This window comes from Urtica dioica, chromosome 3, assembly GCF_054948205.1.
Source record: "Urtica dioica subsp. dioica isolate 48M chromosome 3, U.dioica_male_clone48M_v1_H2, whole genome shotgun sequence".
Classification (NCBI taxonomy): Eukaryota; Viridiplantae; Streptophyta; class Magnoliopsida; order Rosales; family Urticaceae; genus Urtica; species Urtica dioica.
In genome coordinates, this window is record NC_142758.1 from 38,015,450 (window position 1) to 38,025,608 (window position 10,159).

General features: G+C 43.0%; 1 protein-coding gene across 1 annotated transcript; it reads right to left on the reverse strand.

The window, feature by feature from the left end:
* Positions 1–4,954: 4,954 nt before the first annotated feature.
* LOC149402725 (uncharacterized) lies at positions 4,955–6,436 on the reverse strand. The gene is made up of 2 exons (XM_089608505.1): positions 5,410–6,436; positions 4,955–5,301 (listed from the first exon to the last, which is right to left on the reverse strand). The coding sequence occupies exons 1-2, from the start codon at positions 6,434–6,436 to the stop codon at positions 4,955–4,957; spliced, it is 1,374 nt and encodes a 457-aa protein (XP_089464631.1).
* Positions 6,437–10,159: the final 3,723 nt, after the last annotated feature.

Genomic DNA, 10,159 nt, shown 5'->3' on the forward strand with positions numbered 1-10,159 from the left:
CCGACGAGTAGAAGTCTTAAGGATCTCTTTGAGAGCAGAGACTTCCTGAATAAGAGCCTTGAGGATATCACTCTGCACAATCTCGGAAAGAACATCAACCTTCAAAGATTCACCGGTGGCGACAAAAGTCGCGAATAAAGGCCTGACAAGATCACGAGCATGTTTCCATTCACCCAGCTTGTGACGGAAAGATAGATTACTCGGAGCCTTTCTAACAACATCCATGGAAGGTAGATGATCAGCATTAATAATATTCCCATGACTCAAGAAGTTGTTGATCACAGAAAGAGAGACATCAAAGCAGTGCCCACGCAAATAAACCTCTCTGAACTCTGGATAATGCGGTTGATCAATAGAAGCATACAGGTTCATAACAAACTCCTTCACCAACTTGGGATAGTAAGGACCAATTTCTATGACAGTCTTGTGCAACTGTGCACCGTTCAGAAGCTCCATAATCACATAAGTCTTCAGAGCCTCTTTAGAAAGCTCTTTCTTAGGAAACATAGTCATATGAAACACATACCTCCACTTCCTCATACGATCTTCTTCGTGGAAGAAGAACTTGTCCAGATGGGCCGGAGGAACACCCTTAGGAAACTTTTGGCCTCCAATAGATTTCCTGGAGGCAAGGGACACGATCTCCGGAAGAGCAGATTCTTCCAAAAATAGGAACATTCTTCTCAGTAGATTTTGCCTTCAACTTCTTCTTGTTCAATCCCATCTTTACCAGATTCTTTTTCTTCTTCTTTTTCTCCGGTTCAGGAGCAGTAGTCATACTTTCTTCCATCATCTTCCTCTTCCTCTTTCTTTTCTCGGACAGTAGAGTAGCAATGCACATGTCATCATCCTGCTGGACCCTTTCCATTGACGAGGCAAGAACATCTTTTCTAGCATCCTGACCTCTATCAGTCTCGTCCTCATGCATCAGAGGAGAAGATGTTGGAACATCCTTTAACACATCTTTACTCAACCCCAGAATTCCACCAATCGCATCCACGGAAAGGGGTTCTTGCTCACCAAGAAGGGATTCCAAAACATCATTGTCCCTAGGATTCTCTTCAGAGGGAATGAAAGTTTCAAGATTACCTTGTACCATTTTGTGGTGGCTTTCAAGAGGAGACCCGCTGGTAGGGGTTTCTACCTCAGTAGTTACATCAGCCTCCCCTTTATCTATAGAAACGCTACTGGAACTGACTTCTCCGGTAATGTCGGTGATAATAAGGGAGGATTTCTTGATCATGACTTTTCTGACAGCGGAGAGTGAGGGGTTTTCAGGAGGAACAGATGACCCAGCAATTGTACCTCCAGCCTGACCATCGCCGCGCTTACTGGGTCGCAATCCTCGAACCCGGACACCACGTTTGTTGCTCTCCTGCCCTGACCCCTTCGTCTTGACATCTTTCGCTCTCATTTTTGTCTTCTCTTGCTTAGATGAGACAGTGGTGTTGATACTGCTTCTTGCTCCTACCATTTTGAAGAGAAATCCAAGAAAACTACCACATAAATAACCGTCAAGAAGGGTGATAACACAAATTAGAGAAAATTTGGGAAAGAAGAGCGACGAAAAATAGCGAAATTTGAACAAGAGGTAATTTCCCAACATGCTTATTCTTCTTCTTCTTCTTCTTCTTCTTCTTCTTCTTCTTCTTCTTCTTCTTCTTCTTCTTCTTCTTCTTCTTCTTCTATCATAAAGGATGCCAAAGCTTCATCATCACCAGCATCTTTCCTCTTTCCAGAGGTCTTTTAAGAAGGTTTCTCAGTCTCAGAGACAACCTCATCAGCAGTACCAGCAACAGCAACTTCTTCTGCTATCTCCATAGTTGAATCACTAGGAAGCACACACTACCTCAGTTTCACGAAAGATGCAAGGACATCTTGTGTGACATCCTTCTCACCGACCGGATTGTCAGCAACAACATATTGAGACAGACGAAGAAATCTAATGATAGCATCAGCATGTGGGGATCAGAGGAAACAAGAGGAGATCCCAAGTCATCACAATCACTCTCTACAATGTCTTCATCCATAGCACTAGGTTCTGGGTTCTCATCAATCACATCAACATCCCTAACCTCCTTTTCTTTCTCAATCACCACAGGGAGTAGGGACAGAACCAGGAATACCTTGAATCCACACAAGAGGAGCTTCACTTGGAGAAACTGAACCTTGTTCTTTGGAGGGAACATCTTCATCGTAGAGATCAGCAGATTGTGCCTAGAAGAGATAGACCCAATGATATCTTGGATTGACAAAACAACCTTCCTTGGAGCAATCATCACATTCTTCTTCTTGGCAATAATATTTTCTCTTGTAGAGAGAGTCTTCTCAGGTTGAGCACCTCCGGACTGACCATCGGCACTCTTCCTAGAGGACATTCCCAAAACACGAACACCATGTTGGGTGATCTGAAACTCTATGGCTTCCTTCACGACAATTTTCTTTTTCGCCATGGCAGATGTTCTCTTCCCGCTTCTTGTTCCAACCATTCTGACAAAATTTTCAAGATAACCTCCACAAAATACCACGAAGCAAAGAGTGGTTACACTAACTAGAAAATCATCAATTGCTTGAGCTGAGAACCAGAGAAGTACAAAACAACGTCGTGAGATAAACTGGGGCAAGGGATTACTCAAGCTCAAACAATAGGGTTGTGTATACAAAGTGACATTAGGGCAATGAACGACAGAGTTTTCCCACACAACCAAAGGAGAGCAACTAGGCCAGAGCAAGTACGAAGTCCAAACTATGAACCAAAATGGCATAAAAGCCCTGTATACGCGTCGAATGAGCCAACCAGATAAATGGTCCCATGAATAAAAAGAGAAGAAATTCCAATAATAATCATCCGTGCAAATGACCTTATCATAATCAAGGGCCCTCAAAAGACAATACTGGCCTAGACCCAGTAATTGCTATTGAACAATAACACACAGCTCAAGTGAGGACCGAAGATCATAAAAAAGATCAGCATCCAAAACCTTGGCAAAAATGTCAGGTAGTTGATTTTTAGAGATAATCATACCACTGATGTTGTTGCAGAACAAGGTCTTGACATCTAGTCCGACACCATACTCAGCAATCATTTGTTTCAACCACAAGAGTAGAGTGCTGCTGTTGTCAGCTACAGTATATCCAGACTCTGAAATGCTTTTTCTATCAACTGCACTTCCTGCCCAGTCAGTCTCACAGTATCCCACAAGAGTAGAAATAGCATCAAAGGAATATAAGAGCCCAAAGTCAGCAGCTCCAGAGATGTACCTTACAGTGCGCTTAGCCTGAGAGAGATGGCTGACTTTAGGATTAGCTTGATACAGAGCACACACATCAACAAAGTAAGTAATATCTAGATGGCTGGCAGTGAGATATGAAAGGCTTCCAATAATACTTCTATACATGCTTTGATCAACAGATTCACCAAGATCATCTTTGAGAGGGTGATTTTTCTGAATTCTTGTAGAAGGAGCACATTTTTGAGGCAAAGCTTCAGTTTCCTTGTCAGGGAACGACTTATCAAGAGGAGAATCATCTTCAGACACAATGTCGTCCACTCTGTCACCATCATCTGTCCCGACATCTGTGCTACTAGGTAAAACTTCATCCTCATCATCAGCACTTTTAGAATCATCATAAACGTCATTAACAAGCACATTTATAGACACCATCATAGACTTGGTGCATTTGTTAAAGACACGATAAGCACGACTGGTTCTGGAATACCCAAGAAGATACCTTCATCACATTTGGGATCAAGCTTACGACGAGTATCCCGATCAGCAAGGATGTAGCACACTGAACCAAAGACACGGAAGTACTTGACGTTTAGCTTTCTCCCCCTCCATATCTCATAATGAGTTACAGTAGTACCCGGACGAATGGTAACTTCGTTATGAATATGGCAGGCTGTGTTGAGCGTTTCAATCCTTAAAAGAAGAGGAATGTCTTTGGCAAGCATCATCACTCGAGCCATTTCCTGAGGAGTGCGATTCTTCCTTTCAACAATCTCATTTTGTTGTGGGGTGATGGGGGCAGAAGATTCAGGAGATATTCCTTCTATGCTTTCTCCCTTTTCTCTTTGCACTTGCCTCTTTCCACCGAGACTTTCAGTCTACATAGGACCCATCAAGTCCATGTGTAGGAGCTCTAGAACACGTGAAGTGGTAAGATGTTGCACCATCTTGTGTGACTTCTTGACCTTCTCAGAGACAATCTTGTGCATGATTCTAAGATTCAGATGACCGAGTTTTCGATGCCATAGCTTAGCTTCATCTGCCTTGGACAGGAGACACTTGGTGACTTGAGAGTCTTTGACCAGGAACCACATATAACAGTCGTCCGGAGTCCTGGTTCCTTTCATAAGCTCATCATGTTCCTCATTTATCACAACACACTCATCACGAGTAAAATTAACACGTAAGTTCAAGTCACAGAGTTGGCTAATGCTAATAAGATTAGCAGTGAGCCCTTCAACCAACAAAGCCTCTGTTAAGCAAGACAAACCAGGATAATTAAGTTGACATTTACCAATAATCTTGGCCTTCACTCCATCACCAAAAGTAACATGGCAATTAGAGTAAAGTTTTATGTTGGATAAAAAGGTTTGAACACCTGTCATGTGTCCAGAACAACCACTGTCAAAGTACCAATCGTTACCAGTGGAGGCACGCTGGGAGGTGTAAGCAATGTTGGCGCGATAGGACTCATTTTTCACTCTCCATTCCATACGAGATGAGGGGGAACGACTTGGTTGAGCTTTCCTATGGGAGGATTGATGCCGATGAAGATTCCTCCCATATAGGCGATAGCAAAATGGCCGAATATGACCCCTACGTCCACAGTGATGGCAGACCCAACGAGGTCTGTTGACAAGAGACGTGGTTGGTCTATAAGGATGTTGCTGATGCTGATTCTGGAACTTGTCACGACCAGATGTCTGAGACATATTTCGCGGCATCTAGGCAGCAGACTTTTGAGGGACAAAAGTAGTCCGAGACGTGGAAGCACCATGAGTATACCCAAGCCCCTTCATGTTCGTTGCAAGCTTTCCAACTGTGAGAATTTTATCAAGACTGTCGGTGCCAGAGTTCAACATCCAGGCTGATTTAGTCATCTGGTTCAGCTCTCCATTTAGGCGGCTGACTTCCCGTTTCAGATCAACAATGGTTTCTAGTAGCCTTGCCTTGTCTTCAGTCAAAGAGAGAATAAGAGCACTCTGCTTGTCAAGAACATGGGACTCTTCAACCCATTTAGTGTGTAAAACATTGTACGCATTATTCATGGCGTCATCAGATAATTCCTCATCTATAACAAATTTCTGTAAGGATTCAGTAGATTCATTAATAGATTCAAGGTTATGAGTGGGAATAGAGGCAGTGAAGGCCACAAAGTTACTTATCTGGTCGGAGTCGCTATCTTCTTCTTCTTCATCAGACAGAGTGGCGTTGTATTCCTTTTTCTGCTTTTTGAGGAAGTTGGGACACTCCTTTTGAATATGTCCAAAACCTTTACATTCATGGCATTGAATGCCTTTGCCTTTTCCAGAGCGTTCACCACTTTTTCCGTTCCTGTGAGAGTCAGCATTCTTCTGGAATCTTTGTTGAAAGTTATCCTTGACGTCTTGGGAGACATTCTTCCTAGTCATATGATTGAATCTCTTCATGACCTTTCTATAATTCTTAGCCAGAAGAGCTATAGTATCGTCAATATCATTGTCAAAATCCGAGAATACCTGCTCTTTTTGTTCATGAACAGAGCTTTTGAGGGCCATTCCTTTGTGTTTCTTCTCCATCTTGGGGAGTGAAAGCTCAAATGTCATGAGGGATCCCATGAGTTCATCAAACTTCAGAGTTTTAAGGTCGTGGACTTCTTCTATTGCCGTGATCTTCATTTTGAATCGTGGGCTTAAAGCTCTTAGAGTTTTCCTAACGAGATCTTCATCGGTCATGGGCTTGCCGAGAGAGTAGGATTCGTTGGCAAGGTCTCGAATGCGCACATTGAATTCAACAACCGATTCATCTACAAGCATAGTGAGAGCTTCAAAGTTTGTAGTAAGATACTGCAGCTTCTGCTCACAGATTTTAGTGGTTCCCTCATAGGCAACAGCAAGAATTTCCCAAGCGTCTTTGGCACTCGTGCATGTGTTTATAAGCCTGAAAACATTTTTATCAACCCCGTTAAAAATGGCATTGAGTGCGCGAGAGTTACCCAAAGCTGCCTCATCTTCAGTAGGACTCCAGTCCTTCTCTAGTTTTGAACCTGTAGGAGCCCCTTTATCATCAACAGTAACTGGGGCTTCCCAGCCGTGTATCACTGCCTTCCAAGTTCTGCTGTCAATGGATTTCATGAAGGCGCTCATGCGGGCTTTCCAGTAACCATAGTTGGTTCCATCAAGTACTGGAGGATGATTGACCGAACCTCCATCTCTGGAACTATCCATATCTGGTACTCAGAAAAGAAATACCCAGGAAACCACCAAGTGATCTAGGTGCCCGCTCTGATACCAATTGAAATTCTGATTAGTCACAAAGGCAAGATGTCGCACACAATGTGTTGACAATGTGTCCGACAACTTGCTTGAACACAGATAATGGATAATCAACAAACAGTGCGACAAATAAACGACACACAATATGGTTACCCAGTTTGGTGCAACATCACCTACATCTGGGGGCACTCTGCCAGTGGAAAGGATTTCACTATATAGTAGTCAAGAGTACAAGCAAGGTCTTATATGATTACAACACAAAATCAACGCCCTAGAGACTATTACCACGAGTGAATACCTAGACCAGGAACTCCCCCTGACACTACTACAAATTAACATATTGGGTGCAGAAGGGTATTAGGTGCGACATGTCGCACCTGAGCACATATTAGGTGCGACATGTCGCACCAGATAGTCCTCCAAGCGACTAAAAATTTCGCTGATGATTAGTGCTATCCGCTGCGACTTTGTCGCACCCAATATGAAACTGTCGCACCTGATACTATTGGGTGCGACATTTGTCGCACCTAATACCTTTAGATGCGACATTTGTCGCACCTAATGGGTTTAAAAATTTAAAACGGTCAGAAATTCCCCCCGAATATTTTTTGTTCTGGAATTTCACATTAGGTACGACAGTGTCGCACCCAATATGACTATTAGGTGCGACAATGTCGCACCTAATAGTTTAGGGTATTTTAAATACCGAGCGTCTTCTTCCTCTCGCCCAAACCGTGCGCCTCTCTCTCTCTAACATTCTCTTTCTCCGACGCTCGTTCTTCTTCCTCCGCCGTGACCTCCCCCGGCGCCGTGACCTCCCCGCCACCGTGACCCCTTCGTCGTCCTCCTCCAAGGTACGTCTCTCTCTCTCTCTCTCTCTCTCTCTCTCTCTCTCTCTCTCTCTATCTATCTATCTCTCTCTCTCTCTCTCTCTCTCTCTTATTCTGTCTCTCTGACTTGCAGGTCGTCCCCCGTCGCCCGTGACCACCTCGGCTCAGCCCGGTCATCCCCTGCCGCCCGTGACCTCCCCGCCGCCACCCGTGACCTCCATGCCGCCCGTGCGCCTCTCTGCCGCCATGACCTCCCCGGCACCGTGACGTACGTCTCTCTCTTTCTATCTATCTATCTATCTATCTATCTCTCTCTCTCTCTCTCTCTCTCTCTCTCTCTCTCTCTCTCTCTCTCTCTCTCTCTCTCTCTCTCTCCGACCTGCAGGTCGTCCCCCGCCGCCCGTGACCACCTCGGCTCAGCCCGGCCGTCCCCCGCCGCTCGTGACCATCCCTCGACTCAGCCCGGTCCTCCCCCCGTACCCGCTGCCACCCAAACAGCCCTCGGCCCGCCCTCGGCCTACCCACTACCGCCGAAATAGCCCCCGGCCCTCTCTTGGCTCAGCCCCGGCCTCGCGTCTAGCTCGTCGCCTCGTCGTCGCCTCGGAAAAGGTTAGTTATAATTAGTAATTTTTTTAGATTATTTCATATAGATTAATTAGGAATATATTTGAAAATAGAACTTTTATTAGATGTTAACATGTTTAGTTTATTAATTAATTAATAATATGTTTAGTTAGATTAATTAGTAATATATATGAAAATAGTAATATGTTAGATTAGATGAAAATGCAATTTGATTAGTTTGTTAAAAATTTGTAATATATTGTATTGAAATTGAATTTGAAATGGATATATGTTTAAATTAGAATATTGAGTTAAATGATTTAAATTAAAATGAATAAATGTTGAAATTGGAATGTTGAGTTAAATTGTTATATGTTGAAATTAGAAAGTTGAATTGGAATATTGAAATGGATATTCGTCTGTTAATTAGTTAATTAGTATCGTATGTAGTTAGATTAATTAGTAATATATTTTAAAATGATTAGTAACATGTTACATTTAATGTAATTATTGAAAATTTATTGCGACCGAGCCACAGATGCTCGGTTTAGTATTTAGTATGTTAATAGGATAGACCTGGTTGGTTACATATGTGTTTTTTTTTTTAAATTGCAGATTTTGGTTAGTCAATATTTTAGGGGAAACTCTGCCGAATTTTCGGTAGAATAATAACTATATGTAATATAACGAATTCTAACCATTTTTTCAAATTAATATATATTTTTCACAATTTCTCTTTCACTCTCACTAATTTGATCTCGAGTCTTTCAAATGTTAACGAGTCACTCTCAATTTCCTAACAATTCATCACTCTGAATTTCATAACAATTTCACTTTAAATTTTAAATATTCACTCTCAATTTTACCTCTCAATGTCAATAATTCACTCTTACAAAATGAATTCTAACGATTCATTTTTATCTCCCAATTTCTCGTCTCATTCAGAAGAATGTCAAATCCAGGTAGGGACTGGATTACCGAGAACAATCGGTTGAGTTTGCAATATAAAACAGGGGTTAACGAGTTTATCCGCGTTGCAAGCAAACTCCCGAACGAAAACGGTCATTATCGTTGAGATGTATGGACATCGTGGTCGTAAAGAATCACCTTTTGAACAAGGGATTTACCCCGGGATACACCGAATGGTATCATCACGGCGAACGTCAAATGGTAGAAGATGCCAACGAGACTAACCAAAGAGGAGTCGGTGGATTGCACGATGCTCTCCATGATATAATGGATCACGAGGACTTCGACGATTTTACGGATCCGACTCCGAGTGAAGTGCGTGCAGATGAGCAAGTGGAAGATTTGTTCGCTGAGTTGGAAGCAGAATTGTACCCTGGGTGCAAAGAGTTTTCGTCTTTGTCGTTCTTGGTTTCGTTGAGGCACATCAAAGTCACGAACCATTGGACGAACAAGTCGTTTACAGAATTGTTGCAGCTCTTGAGGAAGTCTCACCCAATTGGTAACCGAATTCCGGAAAAACACTACGATGCAAAGGCGAAGCTGAAGCGTTTCGGCATGGGATACGATATGATCGACGCGAGCATCAACAATTGTGTGTTATTTCGAAAAGATCTCGAGAAAGCTGAAGTGTGCCCAATTTGCAATGAGATCAGATGGAAGCCAACCGGGAAGAATGTATCACAAAAGATATTACGATACTTTCCCTTGAAAGATCGATTGAAACGATTGTACGCTTCTCGACACACGTCGCTTGAGATGCAGTGGCATGAACGAGATCGCGTCAAAGAAGAAGGCGTTTTGTGACATCCTGCAGATGGTTCGACGTGGAAGAATCTAGATGAGAGATACCCAAATTTCGCTGCAGAGCCTCGTAACGTACGTCTGGGACTAGCTTCTGATGGGTTCAACCGGTTTGGGGAAATGAGTCTAGCGTATAGTATGTGGCCCGTGGTACTAACTGCGTACAACTTGCCACCTTGGTTGTGCATGAAAAAAGAGTACTTGATGCTAACGTTAAAACAATGCTAACGTTAAAAAGAGTACCTTGGAACGTTAAAACAATTTGTCAGAAATAGAGCTAGACCCGAAGGCTCCATTGCGGAAGCGTACATTGTAGAAGAGGCATTGACATTTGTTGCAAGGTATATCGAAGATAAGAAAACTGTCGATGAAGTTCAACTGCGGGAACTTAGTGTTTTCCGATCTGAAAACTGTGTGCCTTACGGGATGATGAAGCCGATAGTTTTAGACGACGACCAAAAAGAGAAGGCGGAGTGGTACATTTTTACCAATTGTCCAGAAATTGATCCGT